The 17,096-nt window shown below is 48.5% G+C and overlaps 1 protein-coding gene across 7 annotated transcripts; it reads right to left on the minus strand.

Moving 5' to 3' along the window:
• Positions 1 to 1,175: 1,175 nt before the first annotated feature.
• kiaa0895l lies at positions 1,176 to 14,924 on the minus strand. 7 transcript variants are annotated; one of them, XM_052505051.1, is made up of 7 exons: positions 14,728 to 14,924; positions 12,300 to 13,909; positions 10,455 to 10,598; positions 5,353 to 5,485; positions 1,967 to 2,272; positions 1,595 to 1,692; positions 1,176 to 1,353 (listed from the first exon to the last, which is right to left on the minus strand). In XM_052505051.1, the coding sequence occupies exons 2-7, from the start codon at positions 13,863 to 13,865 to the stop codon at positions 1,192 to 1,194; spliced, it is 2,409 nt and encodes an 802-aa protein (XP_052361011.1). In that variant the 5' UTR covers positions 13,866 to 13,909; positions 14,728 to 14,924; the 3' UTR covers positions 1,176 to 1,191. The 7 variants fall into 7 exon arrangements, with proteins under 7 accessions (XP_052361011.1, XP_052361014.1, XP_052361012.1 ...); XM_052505054.1 differs by lacking the exon at positions 14,728 to 14,924 and having other exon boundaries at positions 12,250 to 12,385; XM_052505052.1 differs by lacking the exons at positions 12,300 to 13,909; positions 14,728 to 14,924 and adding an exon at positions 12,200 to 12,228.
• Positions 14,925 to 17,096: the final 2,172 nt, after the last annotated feature.

Raw genomic sequence — 17,096 nt, forward strand, 5'->3', positions numbered from 1 at the left:
CACTACTGTTGACCAGGGTTCATAGGGTAGTGCACTACTGTTGACCAGGGCCCATAGGGTAGTGCACTACTGTTGACCAGGGTCCATAGGGTAGTGTACTACTGTTGACCTGGGTCCATAGGGTAGTGCACTACTGTTGACCTGGGTCCATAGGGTAGTTTACTACTGTTGACCAGGGTTCAAAAGGGTAGTGCACTACAGTTGACCAGGGTCCATAGGGCTCTATACAGAGAGTAGGGTGCTGTTTAGGCTCCAGCCATAGTGAATATGATCCAAGCGTAGTAGATATGATCTGAGTGTTGATTTGTTCGTTCCACAAACTCTGTCTGTCGGACACTGGCCTTCATTTTCCAGGGCTTTCCAACAGCAGAGTGATGAATGACACTTGGGAGGATTAGGGTCAGTCTACACCAGAGGGGCTCAGTCAAGGATGGGATGGCCAGGCTACACCAGAGGGGGTCAGTCAAGGATGGGATGGCCAGTATAGACCAGAGGGAGTCAGTCAAGGATGGGATGGCCAGTCTAGACCAGAGGGAGTCAGTCAAGGATGGGATGGCCAGTCTAGACCAGAGGGAGTCAGTCAAGGATGGGATGGCCAGTCTAGACCAGAGGGAGTCAGTCAAGGATGGGATGGCCAGTCTAGACCAGAGGGAGTCAGTCAAGGATGGGATGGCCAGTCTAGACCAGAGGAGTTCAGTCAAGGATGGGATGGCCCTAGACCAGAGGAGTCAAGGATGGGATGGCCAGTCTAGACCAGAGGGAGTCAGTCAAGGATGGGATGGCCAGTCTAGACCAGAGGGAGTCAGTCAAGGATGGGATGGCCAGTCTAGACCAGAGGAGTTCAGTCAAGGATGGGATGGCCAGTCTAGACCAGAGGGAGTCAGTCAAGGATGGGATGGCCAGTCTAGACCAGAGGGAGTCAGTCAAGGATGGGATGGCCAGTCTAGACCAGAGGGAGTCAGTCAAGGATGGATGGCCAGTCTAGACCAGAGGGAGTCAGTCAAGGGGAAAACAGACCACGCTGACCAGAGGTAATTAGCAGCAGGTGACCATTCTTAACGCCTCTGACCACCGAACATCATCCGCCATTTTCTATTAATTTTCCGACCATTCTACATGTTGAATCGCCACCTTTGTTGACGCCCAGAAGGTGATCTACCGCGCTCAGCTGAAGGTCGGTCGGTCGGTCGGTCAGGGAAGGAGTTCTCTAAGCTGAGCGTCGCTCAGTTCGTTGACCGTGACGATGTTGTCCAGATTCTGAAGGTATTTCTCCTGGTCCTGCATGAAGTGAGGGATTCTGGTCCGGCGCAGGACAGCGATGTGCCGTAGCCTTTCTACGTCCTCAAACGACACCTGGAGGACCAGAAGAAGAAGGTTAATGTCATCATCATCACATCGGTGGCAAATTTACAGACTCAACCTCTTTCCAACCCCATCTGATATTACAACAGCTTTGTCTGTGCTCTATTATGAGGTATGTATAAACTACAATTTAGCTTTTTTTTTGCTGCAAATGTGTCAACCAAACTATATACCATCGCCGTGGGGGGGAAATAAACATGAACCGATCCTGTACGGGAGGATGACGACTGACCTTGCCTAGCGAGGTCAGCATCTTGAAGTCGATGTTCCTCCGATGTCGTAGAATCCTGAGGATTCCGTCCAGGTACACCTGATCTTTACTGAAACAGCCTGATTCACAACCACACAAACAATCAAGTCAACACAGAGACTACCAATCCTTAAAAAAAATAATTACAAAATAAGTCAAGATTCTTTTGGGTGCATAGATCTACTACTGGTACATGTGCAATGGTTAGTGTAGTCACACACACACACAGACACACACAGACACACACACGCACGCACACACACGCACGCACACACACGACACACACACACACACCCACACACGACACACACACACACACGACACACACACACACACACACCCACACTCTCTCACCAGGCTCCGAGGTGTCCGTCTGTCCCCTCTTGGCTCTGAGGCAGTACTCCCAGCGCACCGCGGGATCCTGGACGAACTGAGCAATGTGGCTGAAGAGCTGGCTGAAGCCCATCCTGGTGGCGTGATACACCGTATAGTAGAGCAGAGCGGCGCGCCACAGGTAGGGCTGTTTCCGTAGCAACACACTGTGCAGGCTGGCCAGGCCTTCTTCCGTGGGATTGGCCGGTTTGAGGCCATACTGCTTCCTGCCTGCGGAAGTAGACCAGGGCTGGAGGTTGTTGTTCACACCCCGAAGGTAGTGGGTTCCTAGGAGGGACAGAGATGGAATAACATGAGGATGTAATAGAGGCGCTGTGTATCTGGTAGGACACGCAAATTATAACTCAGAACTCATTTATAATGCTGTGTGGATGATAAACACACCCCCCATCACACATTTGGGGCGGCAGGGTAGCCTAGTGGTTAGAGTGTTGGACTAATAACAGAAAGGTTGCAAGTTCAAATCCCAGAGCTGACAAGGTACAAATCTGTCGTTCTGCCCCCTGAACAGGCAGTTAACCCACTGTTCCTCGGCCGTCATTGAAAATAAGAATTTGTTAACTTAACTGACTTGCCTAGTTAAATAAAGGTAAAAAAATATATTAAAAAATCCCATCTCCCATCCCAGACCCCCATCTCCCATCCCAGACCCCCCATCTCCCATCCCAGACCCCCCATCTCCCATCCCATACCCCCATCCCATCCCCCATCCCATCCCCCATCTCCCATCCCAGATCTCCCCCCATCTTCCATCCCAGACCCCCATCTCCCATCCCAGACCCCCATCCCATATCCCCCATCTCCCATCCCAGACCCCCATCTCCCATCCCATACCCCCATCTCCCATCCCAGACCCCCATCTCCCATCCCATACCCCCATCATCTTCCATCCCAGACCCCCATCTCCCATCATACCCCCCATCTCCCATCCCAGACCCCCATCTCCCATCCCATACCCCCCATCTCCATCCCAGACCCCCATCTCCCATCCCATACCCCCATCTCCCATCCCATCTCCCATCCCAGACCCCCATCTCCCATCCCATACCCCCCCATCTCCCATCCCCATCTCCCATCCCAGACCCCCATCTCCCATCCCAGACCCCCCATCTCCCATCCCAGACCCCCATCTCCCATCCCATACCCCTCATCTTCCATCCCATACCCCCATCTCCCATCCCAGACCCCCATACCCCCATCTCCCATCCCAGACCCCCATCTCCCATCCCATACCCCCATCTTCCATCCCATACCCCCATCTCCCATCCCATACCCCCCATCTCCCATCCCAAACCCCCATCTCCCAGACCCCCCCCATCCCAGACCCCCCATCTCCCATCCCAGACCCCCCATCTCCCATCCCAGACCCCCCATCTCCCATCCCATACCCCCATCTCCCATCCCAGACCCCCCATCTCCCATCCCAGACCCCCCATCTCCCATCCCAGACCCCCATCTCCCATCCCATACCCCCCATCTCCCATCCCAGACCCCCATCTCCCATCCCATACCCCCATCTCCCATCCCATACCCCCATCTCCCATCCCATACCCCCCATCTCCCATCCCATACCCCCCATCTCCCATCCCAGACCCCCCATCTCCCATCCCAGACCCCCATCTCCCATCCCATACCCCCCATCTCCCATCCCAGACCCCCCATCTCCCATCCCAGACCCCCCATCTCCCATCCCAGACCCCCATCTCCCATCCCAGACCCCCCATCTCCCATCCCATACCCCCCATCTCCCATCCCATACCCACCATCTCCCATCCCAGACCCCCCATCTCCCATCCCAGACCCCCATCTCCCATCCCAGACCCCCATCTCCCATCCCAGACCCCCATCTCCCATCCCAGACCCCCATCTCCCCCATCCCATACCCCCATCTCCCATCCCATCCCATACCCCCATCTCCCATCCCAGACCCCCATCTCCCATCCCAGACCCCCATCTCCCATCCCAGACCCCCATCTCCCATCCCATACCCCCATCTCCCATCCCAGACCCCCATCTCCCATCCCAGACCCCCATCTCCCATCCATACCCCCATCTCCCATCCCAGACCCCCCATCTCCCCATCCCCCATCCCAGACCCCCCCATCTCCCATCCCAGACCCCCATCTCCCATCCCATACCCCCCCCATCTCCCATCCCATCCCCCATCTCCCATCCCAGACCCCCATCTCCCATCCCAGACCCCCATCTCCCATCCCAGACCCCCATCTCCCATCCCATACCCCCATCTCCCATCCCATACCCCCATCTCCCATCCCAGACCCCCATCTCCCATCCCAGACCCCCATCTCCCATCCCTACCCCCATCTCCCATCCCAGACCCCCCCATCTCCCATCCCAGACCCCCATCTCCCATCCCAGACCCCCATCTCCCATCCCAGACCCCCATCTCCCATCCCAGACCCCCATCTCCCATCCCAGACCCCCATCTCCCATCCCAGACCCCCATCTCCCATCCCAGACCCCCATCTCCCATCCCATACCCCCATCTCCCATCCCAGACCCCCATCTCCCATCCCAGACCCCCCCCAGACCCTTCTCCCATCCCAGACCCCCATCTCCCATCCCAGACCCCCATCCCCATCCCATACCCCCATCTCCCATCCCATACCCCCATCTCCCATCCCAGACCCCCTCCCATCCCACCCCCATCTCCCATCCCAGACCCCCATCTCCCATCCCAGACCCCCTATATCCCCCCCATCTCCCATCCCATACCCCCATCTCCCATCCCAGACCCCCCCTCCCATCCCACCCCCATCTCCCATCCCATACCCCCATCTCCCATCCCAGACCCCCCATACCCCCATCTCCCATCCCATACCCCCATCTCCCATCCCAGACCCCCTATACCCCCATCTCCCATCCCATACCCCCATCTCCCATCCCAGACCCCCCCCATACCCCCATCTCCCATCCCAGACCCCCATCTCCCATCCCAGACCCCCATCTCCCATCTCCCATCCCAGACCCCCCATCTCCCATCCCAGACCCCCATCTCCCATCCCAGACCCCCATCTCCCATCCCATCCCCCCCATCTCCCATCCCAGACCCCCCATCTCCCATCCCAGACCCCCATCTCCCATCCCAGACCCCCATCTCCCATCCCAGACCCCCATCTCCCATCCCATACCCCCCATCTCCCATCCCAGACCCCCCATCTCCCATCCCAGACCCCCATCTCCCATCCCAGACCCCCCCCCATCTCCCATCCCAGACCCCCCATCTCCCATCCCAGACCCCCCATCTCCCATCCCAGACCCCCCATCTCTCATCCCAGACCCCCCACAGTAAACACATGCTGTATGGTGCAGTCAGCGTACTGTACCTATCTCATGCCTGAGCATGCCCTCCAGCCAGTGTTGTCGTGCTCCAGACAGGTTGATAGTCAGAGTGGGACGACAGCTCTCCACCATCATCACCGCCTGGGACAGCAGCTCATCAGACAGACACACCACCACCTAGACAAAGTTAACACCATATCATCTTCATCATCATCATCATCATCATCATCATCATCACCGCCTGGGACAGCAGCTCATCAGACAGACACACCACCACCTAGACAAAGTTAACACCATACTCTTTATCATCATCATCATCATCATCATCATCATCATCATCACCACCACCTAGACATTACCACCACCACCTTCATCACTCTTCACACAGACCACCACCACCTAGACAAAGTTACCACCATACTCTTCATCATCACACAGACCACCACCACCTAGACAAAGTTACCACCATACTCTTCATCATCACACAGACACACCACCACCTAGACAAAGTTACCACCATACTCTTCATCATCACACAGACACACCACCACCTAGACAAAGTTACCACCATACTCTTCATCATCACACAGACCACCACCACCTAGACAAAGTTACCACCATACTCTTCATCATCACACAGACACACCACCACCTAGACAAAGTTACCACCATACTCTTCATCATCACACAGACACACCACCACCTAGACAAAGTTACCACCATACTCTTCATCATCAGACACACCACCACCCCCTAGTAGAGGTCGACCGATTAATCGGAATGGCCGATTAATTAGGGCCGATTTCAAGTTTTCATAACAATCGGTAATCTGCATTTTTGGAGCACCGATCGTGGCAGATTACATTGCACCCCACGAGGAGACTGCGTGGCAGGCTGACTACCTGTTATGCGAGTGCAGCAAGGAGCCACGGTAAGGTGCTAGCTAGCATTAAACTTATAAAATACAATCAATCTTAACATAATCACTATTTAACTACACATGGTTGATGATATTACTAGTTTATCTAGCTTGTCCTGCGTTGCATATAATCAACTCGGTGCCTGTTTATTTATCATTGAATCACAGCCAAATGGGTGATTTAAAAAGCGCATTCGCGACCTAAGGACTGTCGTTGCACCAATGTGTACCTAACCATAAACATCAATGCCTTTCTTAAAATCAATACACAAGTATATATTTTTAAACCTGCATATTTAGTTAATATTGCCTGCTAACATGAATTTCTTTAACTAGAGAAATTGTGCCACTTCTCTTGCGTTCAGTGCAAGCAGAGTCGGGGTATATGCAGCAGTTTGGGCCGCCTGGCTCGTTGTGAACTGTGTGAAGACCTTTTCTTCCTAACAAAGACCGTAATTAATTTGCCAGAATTGTACATAATTATGACATAACATTGAAGGTTGTACAATGTAACAGCAATATTTAGACTTCGGGATGCCACCCGTTAGATTAAATACGGAACGGTTCCGTATTTCACTGAAAGAATAAACGTTGTTTTCGAAATGATAGTTTCCGGATTTGACCATATTAATGACTCCTATTTCTGTGTGTTATTATGTTATAATTAAGTAAATGATTTGATATTTGTTAGAGCAGTCTGACTGAGCGGTGGTAGGCAGCAGCAGGCTCGTAAGCATTCATTCAAACAGCACTTTCCTGCATTTGCCAGCAGCTCTTCGCTGTGCTTCAAGCTTTGCGCTGTTTATGACTTCAAGCCTATCAACTCCCGAGATTAGGCTGGCATTACTATAGTACCAATCAGAACATCCAATAGTCAAAGGTTAATGAAATACAAATGGTATATAGAGAAATAGTCCTATAATAACTACAACCTAAAACTTCTTACCTGGGAATATTGAAGACTCATGTTAAAAGGAACCACCAGCTTTCATATGTTCTGAGCAAGGAACTGAAATGTTTTTTACATGACACATATTGCACTTTTAATTTCTTCTCCAACACTTTGTTTTTGTATTATTTAAACCAAATTGAACATGTTTCATTATTTATTTGAGACTAAAATGATTTTATTGATGTACTATATTAACTTAAAATAAGTGTTCATTGTTCCTCTACTCCCTAGACAAGGTTTATCATCATCATCATTACCTTCATCATCATTACATCATCAGACACACCACCACCTAGACAAGGTTATCATCATTACCTTCATCATCACCTTCATCATCATTACCTTCATCATCATCATCAGACACACCACCACCACCTAGACAAGGTTATCATCATCACCTTCATCATCATCATCATCAGACACACCACCACCACCTAGACAAGGTTATCATCATTACCTTCATCATCACCTTCATCATCATTACCTTCATCATCATCATCAGACACACCACCACCACCTAGACAAGGTTTATCATTACCTTCATCATCACTTTCATCATCATCATCAGACACACCACCACCACCTAGACAAGGTTATCATCATTACCTTCATCATCATTACCTTCATCATCATCATCATCATCATCAGACACACCACCACCTAGACAAGGTTATCATCATTACCTTCATCATCACCTTCATCATCATTACCTTCATCATCATCATCAGACACACCACCACCACCTAGACAAGGTTATCATCATTACATTCATCATCATCATCATCATCATCATCATCATCAGACACACCATCACCTAGACAAGGTTATCATCATCATCATCATCATCATCAGACATCATCCACACACCATCCCCTAGACAAGGTTATCATCATTACCTTCATCATCATCATCAGACACACCACCACCACCTAGACAAGGTTTATCATCATTACCTTCATCATCATCATTACCTTCATCATCATCATCATCAGACACACCATCACTAGACAAGGTTATCATCACCTTCATCATCACCTTCATCATCATTACATCATCAGACACACCATCCCCTCAAGGTTATCATCATTCTTCATCATCATCATCAGACACACCACCACCACCTAGACAAGGTTTATCATCATTACCTTCATCATCATCATTACCTTCATCATCATCATCATCATCAGACACACCACCACCACCTAGACAAGGTTTATCATCATTACCTTCATCATCATCATCAGACACACCACCACCACCTAGACAAGGTTCATCATCATCATCATCATCATCATCATCATCAGACACACCACCACCACCTAGACAATCATCATTACCTTCATCATCATTATCATCATTACCTCATCATCATCATCATCATCATCATCATCATCAGACACACCACCACCACCTAGACAAGGTTATCATCATCATCATCATCATCATCATCATCATCATCATCATCATCATCATCATCAGACACACCACCACCACCTAGACAAGGTTTATCATCATCATCATCATCATCATCATCATCATCAGACACACCACCACCACCTAGACAAGGTTTATCATCATCATCATCATCATCATCATCATCATCATCATCATCATCAGACACACCACCACCACATAGACAAGGTTTATCATCATCATCATTACCTTCATCATCATCATCAGACACACCACCACCACCTAGACAAGGTTCATCATCATCATCATCATCATCATCATCATCATCATCATCAGACACACCACCACCACCTAGACAAGGTTTATCATCATCATTACCTTCATCATCATCATCATCATCATCAGACACACCACCACCACATAGACAAGGTTTATCATCATCATCATCATCATCAGACACACCACCACCACCTAGACAAGGTTCATCATCATCATCATCATCATCATCATCATCAGACACACCACCACCACCTAGACAAGGTTTATCATCATCATCATTACCTTCATCATCATCATCATCAGACACACCACCACCACCTAGACAAGGTTTATCATCATCATCATCATCATCAGACACACCACCACCACCTAGACAAGGTTTATCATCATCACCAGAATCATCATCAGACACACCACCACCACCTAGACAAGGTTTATCATCATCACCAGAATCATCATCAGACACACCACCACCACCTAGACAAGGTTTATCATCATCATCATTACCTTCATCATCATTATCATCATCAGACACACCACCACCACCTAGACAAGGTTTATCATCATCACCTTCATCATCATCATTTACCTTCATCATTACATCATCAGACACATCACCACCACCTAGACAAGGTCATCACCTTCATCATCATCATCATCAGACACACCACCACCACCTAGACAAGGTTATCATCATCACCTTCATCATCATCATCAGACACACCACCACCACCTAGACAAGGTTATCATCATTACCTTCATCATCATTACCTCATCAGACACACCACCACCTAGACAAGGTTATCATCATTACCTTCATCATCATTATTACCTTCATCATCAACATCATCATCAGACACACCACCACCTAGACAAGGTTATCATCATTACCTTCATCATCATTACCTTCATCATCATCATCAGACACACCATCACCACCTAGACAAGGTTATCATCATTACCTTCATCATCATTACCTTCATCATCATCATCAGACACACCATCACCACCTAGACAAGGTTATCATCATTACCTTCATCATCATCATCATTGCACAAAGACATCTTGTTAACACACCAACTGTCAACCCTCCAACACACCAACCCTCCAACACACTACACGTAACACACCAACCCTCCAACACACCAACCCTCCAACACACTACCCGTAACACACCAACCCTCCAACACACTACCCGTAACACACCAACCCTCCAACACACCAACCCTCCAACACACCAACCCTCCAACACACTACCCGTAACACACCAACCCTCCAACACCCCCCAACACACAACCCCCAACACACCAACCCTCCAACACACCAACCCTCCAACACACTACCCGTAACACACCAACCCTCCAACACACCAACCCTCCAACACACTACCCATAACACACCAACCCTCCAACACACCAACCCTCCAACACACCAACCCTCCAACACACACCCGTAACACACCAACCCTCCAACACACCAACCCTCCAACACACCAACCCTCCAACACACTACCCATAACACACCAACCCTCCAACACACCAACCCTCCAACACACTACACGTAACATGTGAAACCTCACTCACCTCTCCTACACAGTTCTCCTTCTGCAGGTACTTGCGTGCAGCAGCCCAGACTCGACTCTTTGGTAAAATACTTCCTCCCGTCACTTCCTCAAAGTTCTCATAGTTACCAAACTTCCTCAGAATACACTCCATAATCCCAACAGCCTGTAGAGAGAGAGGAGAGAGGAGAGAGAAACACCCAGAGATAGAGAGAAACAGAGAGAGAGAGAGAGAGAGAGAGAGAGAGAGAGTTTTGTTCACAAACAGACCCCACAGAGCCACAGGACAGCAACACAATTAGACCCAATCAAAACATGAGAGAACAAAAAGATAATTACTTGACACGTTGGAAAGAATTTACCGAAAAAACAGCAAACACACAGGCCCTACACAGAGAGTACACAGTGGCAGAATATCTGACCACTGTGACTGACCCAAACTTAAGGAAAGCTTTGACTATTTACAGACTCAGTGAGCATAGCCTTGCTATTGAGAAAGGCCGCCGTAGGCAGACCTGGCTCTCAAGAGAAGACAGGCTATGTGCTCACTGCCCACAAAATTAGGTGGAAACTGAGCTGCACTTCCTAACCTCCTGCCCAATGTATGACCCATATTAGAGACACATATTTCCCTCAGATTACACAGATTCACAAAGAATTCGAAAACAAATCCAATTTTGATAAACTCCCATATCTATTGGGTGACATACCAGTGTGCATCACAGCAGCAAGATTTGTGACCTGTTGCCACAAGAAATGGTCAACCAGTGAAGAACAAACACCATTGTAAATACAACCCATATTCATGTTGATTTATTTCCCCTTTTGTACTTTAACTATTTGCACATCATTACAACACTGTATAAAGACATAATATGACATTTGAATTGTCTTTATTCTTTTGGAACTTTTGTGATGTAATGTTTACTGTTCATTACTGTTCGTTTGCTTTGGTAATGTAAACATATGTTTGCCATGCCAATAAAGCCCCTTAAATTGAAATTGAGAGACAGACAGAGAGAGAGAGAGAGAGAAACACCCAGAGAGAGAGAGACAGAGAGAGAGAGGAGAGAGAGCGACAGAGACAGAGACAGAGAGAGAGAGAGGAGAGCGAGACAGAGAGACAGAGAGAGAAACACCAGAGAGAGAGACAGAGACAGAGAGACAGAGACAGAGACAGAGACAGAGACAGAGACAGAGACAGAGAGAGAGAGAGAGAGAGAGACAGAGAGACAGAGAGAGAAACACCCAGAGAGAGAGAGAGAGAGAGAGACAGAGACAGAGAGAGAGAGAGAGACAGAGACAGAGACAGAGAGAGAGAGAGAGAGAGAGAGAGAGACAGACAGAGAGAGAGCGAAACATCCAGCGAAAGAGAGTTTATTAAGATACAATATGTCAGGAGGAAGACATTTCAAGTTAATTTGCCACAAAACACACATAATAACTAAAAATGCAGAAATCCCCAGAGTGGGTTATCTTCCTACCATCTAATATCTTTGCCAGACAGAGAGGCCTACCTGTGCGAGGAAGAGGTCAGATAATATCTTTGCCAGACAGAGAGGCCTACCTGTGCGAGGAAGAGGTCAGATAATATCTTTGCCAGACAGAGAGGCCTACCTGTGCGAGGAAGAGGTCAGATAACATCTTTGCCAGACAGAGAGGCCTACCTGTGCGAGGAAGAGGTCAGATAATATCTTTGCCAGACAGAGAGGCCTACCTGTGAGAGGAAGAGGTCAGATAATATCTTTGCCAGACAGAGAGGCCTACCTGTGCGAGGAAGAGGTCAGATAATATCTTTGCCAGACAGAGAGGCCTACCTGTGCGAGGAAGAGGTCAGATAATATCTTTGCCAGACAGAGAGGCCTACCTGTGCGAGGAAGAGGTCAGATCCATCTTTGTATTTCTCCAGCACAGCGCTGGGCTCCAGGGTCGAGTACTCAAACTGGGGGTCGTATTTATAGTCGGACTGGAAGAAGGCCTGCCTCTCCTGGTCTAGGTTAATGGGTCTTAGGGCCACAAGGAGACAGGGGCCTCGCGGTGTGGAGGGCAAGGGCAGCGGGGAGGCCCCTCCAAACCCCCGGGCAATGTGGGGAAGGGAGGTGGCTGGACGCATACGCCCCCTGGTGGCCCGGAGGCCCATTGAGGAGTTGTTGACGGTACAGGTGCTCTCGCTGCGGCGCATCCAGCCTCCGGGGCCCAGGCTGGGGCTGGTGAGGGAGCGTGCTGGGGGCGAGGGGGCAGTGGAGGGACCACCAGCGCTGCGCCAGGGGGGTTGTAGGACCCCACGGTCCAGAGCGGGCTCGGAGCCACGGAGGCGCAAGGGCGTCACGTCCAGGCTGAGAGGCCGGCGGAGAGCGGGTCTGGTCGCCACCTTATTCCGAGACGAGGCCGTTGCCACGGTGACGTCCCGCCGCAGAGAGCCAACCGGTCCATCGTATGGCAAGACTGAGCGAGAGGAGTTGGTAGAGGAGCCAACACTGGCCCTAGGGCTGGGCGTAAGGCTGACATCTGCCACCAACGACTGAGGTTGAGGCTGGGGTCCATTGTGGGAGTTGGATACCCGCTCCCTCTTAGTGACACGGCTTGTCCTGGCGTGGAGCCTAGTGTTGGTGGTGGTGGGAGGATCCGCTGTTCGTTCCTCTGTTCTTTTGGCGGTTTTGGTAGTGTCAGGCCTGGTCTCTTCTGTTCTAGTGGGGGTGCTGTTGGTGGTGGTTTTGGTAGTGTCAGGCCTGGTCTCTTCTGTTCTAGTGGGGGTGCTGTTGGTGGTGGTTTTGGTAGTGTCAGGCCTGGTCTCTTCTGTTCTAGTGGGGGTGCTGTTGGTGGTGGTTTTGGTAGTGTCAGGCCTGGTCTCTTCTGTTCTAGTGGGGGTGCTGTTGGTGGTGGTTTTGGTAGTGTCAGGCCTGGTCTCTTCTGTTCTAGTGGGGGTGCTATTGGTGGTGGTTTTGGGGGCATCCGGTTTGGTGTTTTCTAGTCCGGTACTGTTGGTTATGGGAGGCTCTGGGCTGGTGTTTTCTAGTCTGGTGCTGTTGGTTATGGGAGGCTCTGGGCTGGTGTTTTCTAGTCCGGTGCTGTTGGTTATGGGAGGCTCTGGGCTGGTGTTTTCTAGTCTGGTGCTGTTGGTTATGGGAGGCTCTGGGCTGGTGTTTTCTAGTCCGGTGTTGGTGGTGGTTATGGGAGGCTCTGGGCTGGTGTTTTCTAGTCCGGTGTTGGTGGTGGTTATGGGAGGCTCTGGGCTGGTGTTTTCTAGTCCGGTGTTGGTGGTGGTTATGGGAGGCTCTGGGCTGGTGTTTTCTAGTCCGGTGCTGTCGGTTGTGGTGGTTTTGCGAGGGTCCGGTCTTGGTTCTGGACCCGTCAGGTCTGTGGTGCTGCTGCTCCCTCCGACCCCGTCGACGTCTGTCCGATCCATACAGTCCTCACCCGGGTCCAAAACCATCTCCACTGCAACAGCTCTGCTGCCGCGGGTCCAACCACACCACACTGCAAACACAAGACGGTCAGCTTTAGGGTCTGTCACAAATTACCCATTGATTGGTATGACCTTTTTAATGCAGTCAGTGCTTGTGTCAGGAACAGATGACAACAAGTTGAAAAACATTTGTGCCATTTGCTTTAACTGGATTACATGAATCCATTACTGGCCGAGGAGCCATCTGGACAGGGACACTCACATGTCCAACGGTCTGATTGCTGCAAGTATACCTCCCGATTTGAATCGGCCTGCCCTGCAACATAGACAGGGCTCGGTCAGGGGCGGGGTTTCTGTGCTGCTGAATACGAAACTAGGTGGTCGGGACGGCGGGACGGGCTCCAGTTATCCCATATATGGGACTAGGAATGACTTCAAAACAAAAAAAACTAAAGATCTGAATCATATAGATGTTTTAGCCTACTACATATGTAGCCTGTATTTACACAAGGCGATCGCGAATTCTGCTGTGTATTGTATTGAGGTTTAATTATCCATTCGGACCAGTGTATTGCATACACATTTGCAGGATAGCTCTCCGTTATTGTGACATTGTCGTAATGTAATGGAACAAAGAGTATTTTGTAGAGTACAGCAAAACGTTTTTATGACACCGTGTTATTAGTATAGTCATGCCAATAGCCATAATTGTCAATATTTTGTATTCAATGACAGTAAAGGATGAATCGACAACAAAAAAAATAACGGTTTTCTATCAACATGTGTAGTTTTCTTCTGATCTGATCTTCTGAATCAGATAATAAATCGAGGATGAATGAAACAAGACAATAACCGAAACTCTAATAATCGTATTCATAAATGTTTTTACCTTGCAGCGGGGTTTGGTGATCAGATTTGTAAATGCAGGCTTTTCTTTAATTCATGACGCCCAGCTCTGCCTGTGCTCTCCACAATGAGCCGCGGGAAGGTTTCCGGTGGCGCCCGGTGAAAAATGCTCATTGGATATGAGCAGCTATAGTGGATGGGCCGCCCGGAGAGGCATGCGATGAAGTTCGGACTGTGTTGGAAGATATGACGCGATGGCACAGCTGAGGAACTCGAAAGTGCCATGCGCAGTGCGTGCCGCTATTCTGCGTCCTTACGCACGTGGCATCTCTCGGAGGCAACCGAGCAACGAGGAGCACGTAGGCTACGTTCCCCGAGGTTCACATAAACCCCACATAAATATAACGGTTAGAGTCTTCATAGTGAAATCAATATATTGAGATACACAGAGCCTTCGGAAAGTATTCAGACCCCATGACTTTTTACAGATTTTTTTAACGTATTATAAAATGGATTAAATGACAACAACAACAACAACAACAACAACAACAACATCTCAGCAATCTACATACACACAATAACCACATGACAAACCATACATACACACAATACCGCATGACAAACCATACATACACACAATACCGCATGACAAACCATACATACACACAATACCGCATGACAAACCATACATACACACAATACCGCATGACAAACCATACATACACACAATACCGCATGACAAACCATACATACACACAATACCGCATGACAAACCATACATACACACAATACCGCATGACAAACCATACATACACACAATACCGCATGACAAACCATACATACACACAATACCGCATGACAAACCATACATACACACAATACCGCATGACAAACCATACATACACACAATACCGCATGACAAAACCATACATACACACAATACCGCATGACAAACCATACATACACACAATACCGCATGACAAACCATACATACACACAATACCGCATGACAAACCATACATACACACAATACCGCATGACAAACCATACATACACACAATACCGCATGACAAACCATACATACACACAATACCGCATGACAAACCATACATACACACAATACCGCATGACAAACCATACATACACACAATACCGCATGACAAACCATACATACACACAATACCGCATGACAAACCATACATACACACAATACCGCATGACAAACCATACATACACACAATACCGCATGACAAACCATACATACACACAATACCGCATGACAAACCATACATACACACAATACCGCATGACAAACCATACATACACACAATACCGCATGACAAACCATACATACACACAATACCGCATGACAAACCATACATACACACAATACCGCATGACAAACCAAGAACCGTTAAAAACACATCTTTGCAAATTTATCAAAAAACACAAATACCTTATTTACATAAGTATTCAGACCCTTTGTTATGAGACTTGAAATTGAGCTCAGGTGCATCCTGTTTCCATTGATCATCCATTGGAGTCCAACTGTGGTAAATTCAATTGTTTGGACATGATTTGGAAAGGCACACACCTGTCTATATAAGGTCCCACAGTTGACAGTGCATGTCAGAGCAAAAACCAAGCCATGAGGATGAAGGAATTGTCTGTAGAGCTCCGAGACAGGATTGTGTTGAGGCACAGATCTGGGGAAGGGTACCAAAAAAGGTCTGCAACATTGAAGGTCCCCAAGAACACAGTGGCCTCCAGCATTGTTAAATGGAAGAGGTTTGGAACCACCAAGACTCTTCCTAGAGCTGACCGCCTGGCCAAACTGAGCAATCGGGGGAGAAGGTTGTAGCGTCATACCCAGAGACTCAACTCTGTAATCGCAGCAAAAGTTTCTTCAACAAAGTACTGAGTAAAGGGTCTGAATACTTATGTAAATTTGATATTTCAGTGTTTCTTTTTTTTATAAATGAGAAATTCTAAACCTGTTTCTGCTTTGTCATTATGAGGTATTGTGTGTATATTGATGAGGGGGAAAAAACAAAACAATTTTAATCAATTTTACAATATGGCTGTAACGTAACAAAATGTGGAAAAAGTCAAGGGGTCTGAATACTTTCTGAAATCACTGTAAGGCTCTGGGTATTTCTATGTATCAGTCAATAGACCTTTGGTTAAACGGTCCCCAGAAGCCTTCTAAAGGTCATCAATTAAGCCCCCATGCAGTCTTTTTAATTCAATGTTTAAATAACTTTGTCTAATATATCATTGTGTGTTTATTTCATATATTTTATTTATTTATAATTTATTTTCCAGAGATTTCTTTTGCCATTGAAAAGCTCAATGTGATTGTGTGGCTCCGCCGATACACATGTTAATATGCTGGAGAGTAGGATCCTCCAG

Source organism: Oncorhynchus keta, unplaced genomic scaffold, assembly GCF_023373465.1.
Source record: "Oncorhynchus keta strain PuntledgeMale-10-30-2019 unplaced genomic scaffold, Oket_V2 Un_contig_2207_pilon_pilon, whole genome shotgun sequence".
NCBI lineage: Eukaryota > Metazoa > Chordata > Actinopteri > Salmoniformes > Salmonidae > Oncorhynchus > Oncorhynchus keta.